General features: G+C 43.7%; 1 protein-coding gene across 3 annotated transcripts; it reads left to right on the top strand.

Annotated features, from left to right (window-relative positions):
- The first annotated feature begins 821 nt into the window (after nt 1–821).
- PCED1B (PC-esterase domain containing 1B) lies at nt 822–13,907 on the top strand. Of its 3 annotated transcripts, none has more exons than XM_032645373.1 (2): nt 822–959; nt 12,386–13,907. In XM_032645373.1, the coding sequence occupies exon 2, from the start codon at nt 12,442–12,444 to the stop codon at nt 13,756–13,758; it is 1,317 nt and encodes a 438-aa protein (XP_032501264.1). In that variant the 5' UTR covers nt 822–959; nt 12,386–12,441; the 3' UTR covers nt 13,759–13,907. The 3 variants fall into 3 exon arrangements, with proteins under 3 accessions (XP_032501264.1, XP_032501265.1, XP_032501263.1); XM_032645374.1 differs by lacking the exon at nt 822–959 and adding an exon at nt 3,700–5,362; XM_032645372.1 differs by lacking the exon at nt 822–959 and adding an exon at nt 9,417–9,826.
- The last annotated feature ends 601 nt before the right edge of the window (nt 13,908–14,508 follow it).

Below are 14,508 nucleotides of genomic sequence, written 5' to 3'. Positions count from 1 at the left end.
TTTTTATGATTGATTTCCTCCGTCCCTTTTGTCTTGGTATCTGTAGGGGATGTGATATGATTTTCCTCCTCTTCCAAATCAGGTCCTTCCAAAACAAAACAAAGCTCTGAGCTTATCTAATCAATCAGAGGACCACTTCCCTTTTCCCCCTCCGTCACCTGCTGGTTTCGAATGGAGCGGGAGAGAAGGCGTCCTGGCTCTTGCCACTTTCTGTGTTTACCTGAGGCCTGTGGCTGAGGCCCCTTGCTTTCTGCAGCTGTGTAATGGTCTATTCTTCCGCTCAGTGTGTGGGAGGAGCAAGGGAAGCGATCTGAAAGTGGTTTGTAAACTGTAATGCCCCACACAAAAGTGCAAGATTATGACTTTAAAAAATTAATTAGAAAAGGGAGCAATCTTCCTCTCATCCTTTCCTGTGTCTCTCTCCTCACTTCTTCCTCCCGGCCCCTCGCTGTCTCTCCTTCCTTCCCCCCCTCTAATAGCTTTCCCAGCTGTGAACAAACCACACAAGTAAGGGTAACAAGAGCCCAGGGTCTGAATTGTTAGAACGAAACCAGGCAAGAGTCAGTACGCATTACACCCAAATTACTGAGAGATGTGAAATGAAGACCAGCTCAGAGCCGAATTCCAGGAAGATGCCGTATTTTGATTTACTTACCACTTTGTGTTTTTGTATTTGCCCAGTTCTTAAAGCTTCGGTCATTAGTCTTCCACTTCGTAATGCGAGAAAGTAAATGCTGACTCGTGTCCTTTGCCCCAGATGCCTCCAGAAATGGCCTCTTCTCCCCAGACGCTGGCTCACAAATGGAGCAGCACCCAGAGGTGAACTTATCTGCCTTGCAGCCCAGGCTCTGGGCTCTCCAACCTGACACATCAACCTCCAGCTGAGAAAGGAGTCTGTCTAGGAAAAGAACTAGCATCAACTGAGAGGCACATTTTTTAATCATCAGTTACTTTAATGAGTAAGTACTTTCCAGTTTTTCCATTTTATTTTAAGCATTAATTTTGCATTTCTGACCAGCCTTTTTCGGGATCCTCATTTCTTGGGCACTTTGTATAGGAAGAAATCACCATCCTAGCCCAGTCCATCGTACCCCCACTTAACTGAAGAGCCCTAGAGAGACAACCATTATTATTGTAATATTATTTTGTAATAAGGATTTGTGACTGATAAGCTACTAAATCTCTAAAAGGAGTAGCAAGGAGACAGCCAGCTGTGAACTGGAGAAAGGAGGTGACACGTCTATTGTCTGTGTAATCTTGTATGTTGTGGTTGACCACAACAGCTTGGCATCAGTTATGACTCCCAGATCCACCTTTTATAAAATGGATGACCTTGGGCAATGACTCAATCTTTTAATTTTTGAAGGTGTAAACTGGAGAGAATGAAGTACCAATTTCATACGGGTCTTAAGAGGAATAAATACTGAACATACTGTCGGAGTGGGTACTAAATAACGTGACTAAGTAACAAGTTAACTTAGTAAATAATAAGCTAAAGACTAGATTTCATTGGAAAGCTCCCTTAACTGCTAAATCCCATCCCCCAAATTGCTGAGCTGACTCTAACAACAGTTAACATCGTGGAGTTTACAGAGCATTTCCTTTCATTTCCACAATTAACCCTGAGGTAGGCAGTGCTGTTAGCTTAGTTTTGTTACTGAGGGATAAGGGAGAAGCTGAGAGCTCTCCTGAACATGTGGCAGGAAGAAACTCTTCGGTCCCAACTCAGGTCTCAAGGGAGGAAAGCACGACTTGGGAAAGGCCTGGCGTCAGAAAGTGAGCCGGTGCCTTCAGTTCTCCAGCCTAGATTCTCATTTCCTCAGCCCCCTCCCCTCCTGCACTTCATCCCTCCTCCTGTTCCCAGCCTTGGGCTTGAAACTGGGGAAATCTTTGACATACATACACTAATACGTATAAAATAGATAACTAATAAGAACCTGCTGTATAGCACAGGGAACTCCACTTCGCTATGCAGTAGAAAGTTACACAACGTTGTAAAACAACGATACCCCGGTAAAAAACAAAATAAAAAAAAATGCTTTCCGAAAGTAAGAACAAAACCTTTTCATGGCCCAGAAAAACATAAAAATTAAAAAAAAAAAAGAAACTGGGGAAATGTACACGGAAAGCAGTGAGAACCCAGGGCTTCCAGATCCCTCTACCGAAGAGAGGTGCTAGGCAGCAGGGCAGACAGAGACTGGCTCTGAGAATCCTATTTTTCCATTCAAGAGCTTTGTTCGCCATTGAAACACTATTGCACCTAGTATCTCAATACTATGTAATATTAATAATAATACCCACAGCAATAATAAAATAATATTCATTTTAAAAGCTCTCCTGGGCAATCTCCCTAGAGAAACATAGGGACCATCTCTTCCATTTCAAGGTTGAACACAGAGAGATAAGGTCAGTACTGGCAGTGGCAGAAACCCTCAGCCTAGGGTTCGCACGGCTGCTTAAATGGGCTTTTGTGGCCATTCCTGAAGACAGAATTTTCAGGATCCAACCTGTTAATCAGTTGAAAGCAGTTTAGTCATTGTTAGCACCACCACCCACACTCTTTTCAGTCATGGAAACTTTTACTCAGCCATTGAACCTAGAGTAGTTAGAATCTAGGGTAGGCAACGTAAGAGTAGAAAAGTTTGAAACATTAATGTAGCTTTAGGGCAGCACTGACTTTCCCACTGAGCCACTCAGAAGAAGAGCTGACTATCGGTGACGGAAACAACTAGGTTGATTTCATAACTGCCTTGTTTTCACATGGAAAAATTGAAAGCTGTGCACATGGCATTGCTTTGTTTTGTTTTACGACAGAGAATAAAAAGGAAAATTACATGCAAATTTTTTTCCTAGGTAAGATTATATTTTCCTCTTGATTTCAATAAATCTGTATAGCTGAGGTTAAAAGCCTGGGCTCTGGAGCCATATGTCCTCCTAAAGAAGCAAAACAAAATCTTAAGCTAATCTAATCCATCAGTAGATTCACTGTCCATAAGGGACAGGTGCTGCCTCTTCCTACTAGCTGTACAACCTTGGATGATTGACATAACTTCTCCAAGCCTCACTTTACTTACCCATAAAATGGAGATAATAATAGTTTCTACTTCACTAGGTCATGAGAATAGAATAGGCCTTGCACAGGGTAAATGCTCGATGGATAATAACCATTGGTCCATGAGGGGTACAAAGATGGGTGAGACCTATTTCTGCCCCCCAGGACTGGGATGTACTGGGGTAGAAATACACATCGACAGGTAATTATAGAACGAAACAGAACCAAGTGCTAAATAGAGGCATCTGTCAGAGGAAGGGGAGATTTTTCTGTCTGGGAAACTAGGAAAGGCTCTCAGACAGAATTGTACTCTAAACTGGGTCTTAAAGAAGGAACAGAATTTCAAAAGGAGAAGGGGTTAGGGAACGCTCAATGCTGAGTCACGGAGCAAACATGAAGAGGTAAGAAAAAGCCCTCTGGGTATACGCAAGCTCTGTAATTCATCCACAGGCTTTGGAGAGATGCACAGAAGGAATGATCATACCCTAGGTTAAAAAACAAAGTTTATAAATGCAAAACGTTGTAGTTATGCTAGCGTATCAGATGAAAGTGAAGATATGAAATTGAGAAATATGAGAAAACACGTATACAATAAAAACTCTCCCATTTTAGAGAGTATTTCCATCAAAATAAGACACACTTCCTTAAGGATCAAGAGAAATGTATGGGAAGTAGACAATTTAACCGTAAAATCTAAAACAGAGGTGAAATTGATTACTGTGCTCAGCCTCCTAAAATATATTGCAACGTTCTCCTCCCTAAAGTGTATTTTCAAAAATTACATCTTATTTTTTTATTGCCAAGAAATAGTTGAACCGGTCTATATCCAGGCTGTCACTGAAGGATTTTGATGTTTTACGAACAGTGACAATGGCCACAGTCCTGAAAAATAAAAATGACTTGACCCAAGCGTTTTAGAAGCAGAGTTTGTTTCCACCTAGTTATCCCCAGCCAGTGTCGCAAGCGTAAATTATAGAGCAGTCCTCTGAAAACGCACAGCAAAATATGCCATCGTTCCCACGGATGATCGATATTTACCTTTAGGAAGATTGTTCAAAGGTCACAAGAGAATTATGTTAGGAATTCAGCCACAGTTTAATGGGAGGATAATGGCATCTAGAGAATGTAGAAGTGATAAGAAGCCCACGCAGACTAAGTCACTCCTTGCCCCCCCACACCCCCACTTGGAACTCACCTGAACTCACCTTATTCTACTCACCAGAATATGTCAGGCACTCGGGAGACAAGTTTGGGCTAGCTAAATTTACTGAGCACTTAAAAATATGGTAGACCTCATGTTAAGGACTTTACATGTGTTCATTTAACCCTCACTTCTTAAGAAATCTATAGTAGTATTCCTGTTTTATAGGTAAAAATTCTGAAGTGTTACTCTACCCAGGGTCTCAGAGGCTAGTAAGTGGTGGAGCAGGATATAAACCCAGAGGGCTGACTCGAGGGCCCACCCCCTCAGTCTCTGTGCTTTATGGCCTCAATTCGGAGTCATCTGCATACAAATAGTAATTGATATGGGGACTGTATCATTTGTTTCCTTCCCAAATGGGACATTTAGGGGGAGGGTCGCTATTAACGATTATGCTGGGAAAGCAGACGTAAACCAGAAAAGCTGGGGCAATTAGGAGTGTTTGTTCACCTTACGGATGGACGCCAAGAGCGTGGATGAATCCACCAAAGGAAAGAATGTTGAAGAAAAGAAGAAAGAAGCCAATGAGTGGGCCTTGAGAAAGACCGACGTTTGGGGATGGCCAGAGGAAGAGAAACTCACCCAGGATACCGGGGGAGGTGAGACAGGAGACCAGGGTGTCAGAGTCTCCGGCAGAGTCGTGGAAGGGAGTCACCATCGGTGCCCCAGCCCCAAGGAGCTAGGAATGCTACAGATGTGATAACGACCGAGAAGTAGTCGCTGAAAGGAGCAACAAGGAAATCGCTGGGGATTTCCTGACAAACGTTTCGCTTTGGTGGAGTTGGAAGCCAAAATCGAGTAAAAGGAGGAGTGAGTGGGAGGTGAGGACCCAGACACAGCCAGTTCAAACAACTTTGCAAAAAGTGGCCTTGAAGGGGAAGCAAAAGATAGGACTGTCTTGGAGGTGGAGTCAAAGACGTTTCCTTTCTTTTTTAAAGCAAGAAACTAGAATGTGTTTAAGGTTTAAAGAAAGGAGTCAGCCCCAGGAGATTGAAGGAAACATAGAAAGCATAATTTTCCCCTCTCCGGGGGACCTCCTGGAGCAAAGTGCCTGAGGATGTAGGAGGACCAGCCACCTGAGCTGAGGGATTACCTTTACACCTGAGGAGGTACAGCTCTGCCCCTTTGGGAGGGAGGAACGGGGAGCTGTGGGTTTGAAGTTTGAGGGGGGCAACCAGAGCGAGCTGCCTTCTGCCGGCTCCGCATTCTTCCCACAGGGAGGGGTTGCTGTGCGGGGGGGTTTAAAGGTGCCTAATGCACGTCGGCACTGGCCTAGACCTCTGATGGACGCTGACCTTGATCTCTTTTCATCTTCACTATTATTGAGTGACATGGGGGATATTACCCCTGTTTGACACCGGAAAAAAACCGTGGCTCAGGGCAGTGGGCAGGCAAGAGCGCACGGCTGTTCAAGGCCAGACTCCACATCTGACTATGTCGTCTCCTCGAAGTGAAAGCCAGGTCACTGCCTTCCAGTATCTTTCATTCCTGTTAGAGGAGTAACAGGTAGGGAGTTAGCAAATGTAGGGTTTTTTTGTTGTGTTTGGCCTCACCACGTGGCTTTTGGGATTTTGTAGTTCCCCGAGCAGGGATCGAACCCTGCCCTTGGCAGTGAGGGCTTGGAGTCCTAACCACTGGACCGCCAGGGAATTCCCACAAGTGTAGTTTAAATAATGGTTCGAGACCAGAATGTGGAAGTTCGTCATAGGCTGTACATGATTGAAATCATATTTTGTTTATATGAATTGCTTTGAGTTTTTTACTTTAGGAGGTCCTTTTGTAAAACACAAGGTTTTTGTTTGTTTGGTTGGTTTTTTTTAATGGGGCTCTTTGGATAAAGGCTCCATAGTTTATCTTTGTTTTTATAGGAGTTACCTGCATATCAGGTATTATGAACCCGCACTTCATTCATAAAGGATGTCCCCCGCGTTTCTTTGTATAATCCATAAGAAATTTTTATATTGGACTATTACTATGGGGAAAATATGCTGCCTTAAGGATTTTTAAACTTGCTAATTTTCAAATTCTTCAAATGTGTGAAACTCTTCTGTTGATACTTTGTTACAAAAGAATCACAAATTAAGACTGTGGCCTGGTGAGGATGGTACGGATACAAACGGAATTATGTCCACAGTGATTCCTGCCTCCACAAGGAAAACTTGTGGTTACATTAATCTAAATGTTCGAAGATCATTAATCTAAATTCAATTTTCTACTTATGCCACATGTTTCTGAGATTTTAGCTGTGGTCTATAAGAACTAACTGAATAACCAAGTGAGATATATAGGCCATATGACCTATGTGTTGGGATGGGGTAGAGAAACCATGAGAGTTGTTGCGGGATGGGAGCCAAACTTGCAGAATGACACCTGTCACAGCCCCAGGTATACACAGTGTTTTCTAAATTTTTACTGAATTAATGGGCTGCAGAGCTGAGGCCTATATTAGAGGTGAGGGGTGTGGGATTAAAATCGGTCTTTCCAATGGCTAATATTTGGAAATCTTCTTTCTATTGCTTTATGTATCACGGTATCTCACAGTACTTTCATGCATCTTTAAAAATGTCTCCTAAAACCACTTTTTAAAATAATAGGCCTGCATTATTTTCCCATTTTTGTGTTTACAGAGGCGTAGAATGTTAACTGACTTGCCCCAAATCGAAAGGTCAATCTCTTGAGAATCCCCACCTGCAGAAAAGAGAAGTTTGCTTTCCTAAAGAGAAGTTTGAATCTTTTGCTTTTCTCTTTTCTTTGGAAACTTTACATGATACGCAATTTAATTTTTGACCAGTTTAAATTCCACATAGAATACTAAACAAATACCGAGAACTGGTAAGCTGTATAGGCGAGTTCACGAAAAAGCATTTTCTTATTTGTAACATCTATTCCATTAACGTTTACGGGGATCTTGGATAGTTCAAACATAGATCTGATCACCAAAAATGCAGTTAGAAGGAAATAAAGTATTTATATTCCTAACACAGTGGTTGCATGAAGACGGTTAGTCATATGCAAGAAACCAGTTAGAAGTACTTCCTACAACTAATCAAAACAACGTCCTAATTGTTAGTGATTACCTCTGTGATTTAAGACTTCTTTGCAGGGTCTCCACAGTAACTGGCCTCTATATCTTTGCCACTCTTCCTTTAACTAAAGATATTAGGAAAAGAAAAAGACTAACCTAATTCCTACAACACATTGATTAATGAAGAACAATGCTATGTGTTTGGTTTGCAATAGTTATAAAGCAATAGTCAGTGATTTACAAGTGACGGTTTATGAAGCTATTAAAAAAGCAATTATCCCCAAATGGAAATCTAAGCAAGATGCGTAATTTATTATAGTAGTAGCCATTATTAATGTATATTTCTGTCAGAGCTTTAGCCAAAGCCCAAATTTTACTTTGAAAACAGAAAAACATGGAACTACTTATAATTATGATTTAAGGAATCATCGTAAAACTCTTTTAAAAATCGATTTTAATTTGAGGCTGGAATCACAGATTGCCTTGGATCATCCGCCTATCTCCTCCCTCCCCTTTGACTCTTCCTACTGGCTTTGATATTTCATTTACATACATCAGTTCTAGCTGTTAGCTCCTTTGATATTTGTCTGTGTCCATTTTCTTACCCCTCCTCTTGAGAGAAGAGACTGCCTTTTTATACCTACTCCTTGCACCTAGCACAATATCTAGTTCTCAATGAATTCCTTAATGAATGAATGAATGCGTCAGTTGATCTATAAAACAGCTACCAAAACTAATAAGTTTTGCAAATTTGAAGCAAAGAAAAACTCTTAAGCCAAAAAGATCACTGATCTGACTGTTTTCAAATCCCTTTTTTGTTTCATTTTTATAAATAAAAGCTTTGAAAATGGAACTTACCAACTTTTTTTTTTTTCCAGACCAGAGAAGATTCAGCTCTCCAAATCATTCTTCACTCACACTTCTGAAAAAAATCACTTTGTTTTTATTAGGTTTTGTTTTTAATGCTTGGCATCTTAGTTTTTAAATGATTTTTTTTCCCACAGTTAGAGTCCTGAGGATGTCTGATTTGTTAATTCTTTTGTGACAGGAAGTTTATCAAGAATTTCATGAATTTCCTTTCAGTTTCAGCTTCTAACTGGAATGCTTCTTTCCAGTCATTTCCCCCTCCCTTCTTGCCTACAGTCCAATCTGCGTGTTGCATTGCAGAAGAACAGTAAGAAATTCTTAGGCGGGCATTTTTGCCCAGTTTTGGCTCCAAGCCCTTGGAACACCATCTGGGTGGATTAGGTTCACTGGTCAGGATATAGGGCAGCCAGAATTTCTCAAACACTGTGAGACTCTGAAATCTGTAGAAGTTTGTTTTGGTTATTCTAAAATCCAGGTCTTTTAATTTTTGCATGTCTCTTGCTTGAGATCAAGGTATGGGATGAGATATATCTATATCCTCACTTGACCCCCCAACCCCCTAAGTACGCATGGACCCCTCTCCCTAGCAGGCAGAGTAAAGGATTACCTGCCTGTGCTAAAAGGCACACTGAAACACTCTTCTCCCATCTTGCCCCCAAATATTTCCCTGACATGAGCCAAGCTTTTGGATTCAGACTCACCTGCAGGGGTTCTGCTCTAAGGGGTGTCTCCTACAGGGACAGGCTTTGCCATCAGTAGTTTTAAATCTTAGCTCCATCACATGAAGATCCTTCCCTATAACATGGAAAGAATAAGAACCTTCTCACAAATCAGATAACATTTACAAAGCACTTGGCATCTGCTAGCTGTCCAATAAATGTTAATTTTGCTTTATTCAAAATCTTTCAGTTGCTTCTTCTCATTTTGTCTTCACAGAACCCTGCTAGACAAACGGCACAAATATTGTAACCCCCTTTTACAGATGATTAACCGGGCGTTCTGAAACTTGCTCAATGAATTATTATTGATTATAATATTTATAATTATATATATATAATAATATATAATATAACAATATTATATTATATAATATAATATTATATAATATATAATATTATATTATATATTATATATATTATATATAATTATAATTATGACTATTAGAAATAGTCATTCACGCTATTTGTCAGGGCATTGTTCTAACCGCTTTATATTTAATCTTCAGATCAAATCTCTGAAGTGGGTGCTAAAAGTCCCATTTTACAGATGAGGAAAATTAAGGCAGAGAAAGGCTAAATAAGTTGCCCAGGGATAAAGAGCTAGCAAAAAGAAGAGCTGAGATTCAAACCCAGAGAGTGTGGCTCTAAAAGCAATGCTCTTCACCAGTATATTTAAGAGCCTCCGTTTTCCACAGCTTTTAAGTAGCGGATTTGACTCACGTTGTGAGTTCAGATCTAGGGACTTCATACTCAGAGAAGGAATGCATTGGGCCATGTAAACACAGTACCACTGAAGGAGAGAGCGCTGGGTTATCACATCTGCCAGCCTAGGGGAGGGAACTCCAGTGGAAGGGGATGATGTCCTCTACTCTAGGGCAGGGGTCCACAACCCCCAGGCTGTGGACTGGTACAGGTCCGAGGCCTGTTAGGAACCGGACCACACAGCAGGAGGTGAGTGACAGGTGAGTGAACGAAGCTTCATCTGCTGCTCCCCCCGTCGCTTCCCACTGCTCCCATTACCACCTGTGCCATATCCCCACCCCCGCCCCATCCATGGAAAAATTGTTGTCCATGAAACCAGTCCCTGGTGCCAAAAAAGGTTGGGGACCGCTGCTCTAGGGGACTAGAACAGAATATGACAAGAGTCCAGCCCAGAGAGGGCACATATAGCTTGGGTGGCACAGGAGCCCTGAAAACACTGGGAAAGGTTTTCCCCTTCACTTTGCACTTTGGAGACTTGGGTCTAGGGTAGAGTAATCCTGTTCACAAAGACCCCTGAAAGTCCACCGCACCTGCTCATTCATTTTCATGGCACTTAGCACGTTCAACTTTTTATTACAGTTATCAATGAATATATCTGATCTGCTCCTGAAGGGCGAGACCAGGTTTTATTCATTTTTATATGCTCCATGTGGAGCATTTAGTCAGTGCTTAGTGTAAGTTGGATGAATAAATGAATATAAACTAGTGAACATGCCTGAGCCCCAAGGGGATCTGGAGTTTGCTTAATTATGTTTTATTTTGTTGTACCACAATGAGCAAAATCCTAGTTTTAAGCTTTTTATCTGATAGCAAAAACATTTAAATGAAGATTCATAAAAGCCAATATTTTAAACTGTTCTCTTAGTGGAGCACTTTTGTATTCCATCCATCTTCATGTTTTTATTTTTGTACTCATACCCATTTAAAACCACAAATAGTATAGCTTTAAAAAACCAGATGTGTAATTTAATAATAGCTATCCACCACACCTATTAAAATGTTTACTAATGCATGAAAGCCTACGAATATCAAGCCACAGCAGATTTTAACAGCTTCTGTGTAAGTGTGTGAAGTGGATGCCATGTTCCTCCCCATGTGAGATTTGCCAGTAGTATTTTAGTGTGTTTCCACCTTTTATTCATTAGTGGATATGGCTGTAAATGGCAGCTTGAAATAAACTCGATCTGAAGTTCTGAAGACAAGTTTCACAACTTCTGACGTTTTATTCAGTGTAACTGGGGAAGGAAAAGCTTTTCCTCTACACTTTTAGGTTCAGTGTCTGGGGCCCTGTGAATAAAACTAACAAAAGATAGATTAACAGGAGACAAGGCACACAATTTTTGTTAATATTTATGTGCATAAAAGTTCACAGAAAAGGAATGAAACTCAAAGAAGCGGTGAAACTTGGGCTTATATACTATTTGGGGTTTTTTTTTGTTACGCGGGCCTCTCACTGCTGGGATCTCTCCCGTTGCGGAGCAGAGGCTGCGAACGCGCAGGCTCAGCGGCCGTGGCTCACGGGTCCAGCCGCTCCGCGGCATGTGGGATCTTCCCCGACCGGGGCACGAACCCGTGTCCCCTGCATCGGCAGGCAGACTCTCAACAACTGCACCACCAGGGAAGCCCGGGCTTATATACCATTTTAACAAAGAACAAAGCGTATGAGTTTCAAGGGATGATAAATTGTGGGGAAGGGATTTATGGGGGTACTAATGGAAAATAAGGGCTCTTTTAGTAAGGTTTGTTTATGCAGATTCATCTCGGGGTTGACAATTCACTGTCGTCTTCCTTGGCTCTTCTCTCCTTGCTGGGGGAAGGGGCACCTTCCTCAAAAGGAAATTTATGCCCTGCTTTTAGGTTCATAGTGGGAGGGCAGAGAACTCTTCCTGTACCTATTGATTCTCAGTGGCCTTTAGCTAAAATATTTCTTATGCCAAAGCATCTTTGGGGGTGGCATATTCTGATCTTCAAATGAAACACTAAGAATATTACAGCTGAAACACACGTGAATTATTTCCAATTTTATTTATTTCTTACAAGTCCCATTAATAAGAAACAGTTGCTCGCTTGTAAAAGAAATCTTTTTAATAATACCTGGCATATGTGCTCTTCCTTTCTGCGGCCTGTTGCATTTCATTAAATTCCTTTTAAGTTATTAAAATTGATTTAAGACTATATAAAGTATATTTACAAAAAGGGGAGGGGGAGGCAAGTCACCCATAATCCTACTGTCCTATTAAAAACCGGTTTTTGCCTATTTTCTTTCAGTGTGATCTATGCCTATCTATTTTATACCATTTCAGGGAAATGGGGCACACATACGGTAACTTCCTCAACTTAACAGTATATATCACACTCTCCATGTTCTTGCTTGATATAATCCTCAGTATTTAACAGCTGCAAAATTTGCCTAACCATTCTCCAGTTGTCAGACTTCTGGGCGGCCTCCAGGCCGGTGGTGGGGTATCTTGTGGTGGTTGTACCTCCAGACCGGGAGGGCAGGGCCCCCACCCCACCCCACCCCACCCCCGCCAGGTAGAAACTGGGTTTCCTGGGTGTTCAGAGTTACGTCTCAGGCAGAAACTGCGTGCAGGCCAACCAGGGCTTCTGGCTCCAGGCTCCCTTCCTTCCGGGCTGACGGTAGCGGAGCCCCGCCCCTGCAGGTGCCCCAGGTTAAAGTTCCATCCCCGTCCCCGGGCCCTCCCAAACCGTCCTGCCCGAGGTGGACCCTTCCCATATGCTCTCTCTTTCTGTCCTAGCCATCCGCAGAGCCACCGAGTGAAAGGAAGGAGCTAGGCGGCGCGTCCCGGGCGTCATGGTCCACCTGCTCGCCTCCGAAGTACGGCAGCTACTTCACAACAAGTTCGTGGTCATCCTGGGGGACTCGGTCCAGAGGGCCGTGTACAAGGACCTGGTGCTCCTGCTGCAGAAGGACAGCCTGCTCACACTCAGCCAGCTCAAGGCCAAGGGAGAGTACAGCTTCGAGCAGGACGAGCTGGTGCAGGGGGGCAAGCAGGGCCGCATGCATAACGGCACCCACTACCGCGAGGTGCGCCAGTTCTGCTCCGGCCAGCACCTGGTGCGCTTCTACTTCCTGACGCGCGTGTACTCCGACTACCTGGAAGCCATCCTGGAGGAGCTGCATTCGGGTGAGCACGACCCGGACCTGGTCATCATGAACTCCTGCCTCTGGGACCTCACCAGGTACGGGGAGGACTCCTGGCCGAACTACCTGCAGAACCTGGAGAGCCTGTTTGGGCGCCTGCGCCAGGTGCTGCCCGAGTCGTGCCTCCTGGTTTGGAACACGGCCATGCCCGTGGGCAACAACATCAATAGCGGCTTCCTCCCGCCCGAGCTCCGACCCGCGGCCTCCACACTGAAAACCAACGTGATTGAGGCCAATTTCTACAGCTCTGCCGAGGCCCAAAAGCACGGCTTCGATGTGCTGGACTTGCACTTCCACTTCCGCCGCCACACAGGGAAGTACCTGCAGCCCGACGGGGTGCACTGGAACGAGCGAGCGCACCGGCATCTCTCCCAGCTTCTGCTGGCCCACGTGGCCGACGCCTGGGGGGTGGAGCTGCCCCAGCGTGACCCAGTGGGCAAGTGCATCAAGGATGGCCCTGCGAGGGGAGGACCTGGCAGGAGACTTGAGAGGCAGCTCCCGGCCTGCAGAGATCAACCGGCCTTCCCTCCTCACCGACCCTTGCCTCTGCCTGGGTGCTGCCCCCTGCTCCCCGCGCCATCTCCCCACCCACACCAGTTCCCACTCCTGCCCCCAAAACCCCGTCCCATCCCCCTTCAGCAGGTGACACCCCCGTTCCATGTCTGTCCCCAAGATGCCGATTTTTCTTCAGACCATCCTTTCCAATCAGATCAGTTCTCCTTGAACCATTTCCATTCAGATATTCTCCCATCTACCCAGACAGAATTTGCCTTCGATGGTGACTTTATGTTTAGCCCCCAGCCACCTAGGCTCCCCTTCCCCCAACCCTGTTATCAGCAGCGGGCCCCTGTGGTCCATAGGGGTTTTCCCCGGTATTGTCCCCGTGGCCCCTACTTGCCCTGGAGAGGGCGGCCCAGAAATTCCAAGAGAAGGGCCCCAGCCTATAGAGAGCCAAGGCCTCAATAGACTGACTTGGGTGCCTCCCTCCTCATGCACATGGACTGGACAGATCGCCCGACTCTCCCCAGACAGACTGACCTTGTTAACTGAAGCCTTTGGTCCATTGCTGTTATCAATAATGGCAGGGAAGGGCAGTCTGACCTATTCTTGCTGGCGTCACCTCTCACTGCTCTCTGCACTCTGCGAGGGGGAACCAGGCATCATTCCTGCCTCCCCACTGCCTATTCTCTTTGTCTTTTTGTAAATATAAAATTGAAATTAACAAGTTGTTTCATAAAAGTCGTTGTGGGTTTTGTGAGTCTGTATTTAATGGTGCCTCTCCCTTCCATTGAACACTTAGCTTCATAAGAGCAGGGACAGTATCTGCTGTAGAGTTACGGCCTCTTGATAAACTACTCAAAATGGAATTTCTCTAAAGGGTTTCCATAAAATGGATCTGATTCCTTACAAATAAATAAAAGAACTTGAACTTTTTGTGGTGATATTTTCCAGAGATTCTTGAAGAATCATGGAATTTTAGAACTGAGAAAACTAAAAACATAAAATTTAACTAACATTTACAAACAGGGAATCTGAAGTCAAGAGGTGAGTGACTTGTTCTAGGTCACACAGAAAAATCACTCCTCCACTAGTCTTTCACAGTTTATACTAGTATCAGTTTATATTAACTTTCAAACTTCATTTATACTGCAACAAACCAAGAAGGGAAGTTTACCAAGCATGGTCTTTCTATGGAAGTGATGATGAAAAACCCTG

Source organism: Phocoena sinus, chromosome 10 (genome assembly GCF_008692025.1).
Source record: "Phocoena sinus isolate mPhoSin1 chromosome 10, mPhoSin1.pri, whole genome shotgun sequence".
NCBI lineage: Eukaryota > Metazoa > Chordata > Mammalia > Artiodactyla > Phocoenidae > Phocoena > Phocoena sinus.
Note: the sequence above shows the minus strand (reverse complement) of the source record. Positions and strands in the feature narration are given on the sequence as shown.

Coding starts and splice junctions, on each gene's coding strand:
- PCED1B (XM_032645373.1), top strand. CDS start 12,442: ATGGTCCACCTGCTCGCCTCCGAAGTACGGCAGCTACTTCACAACAAG.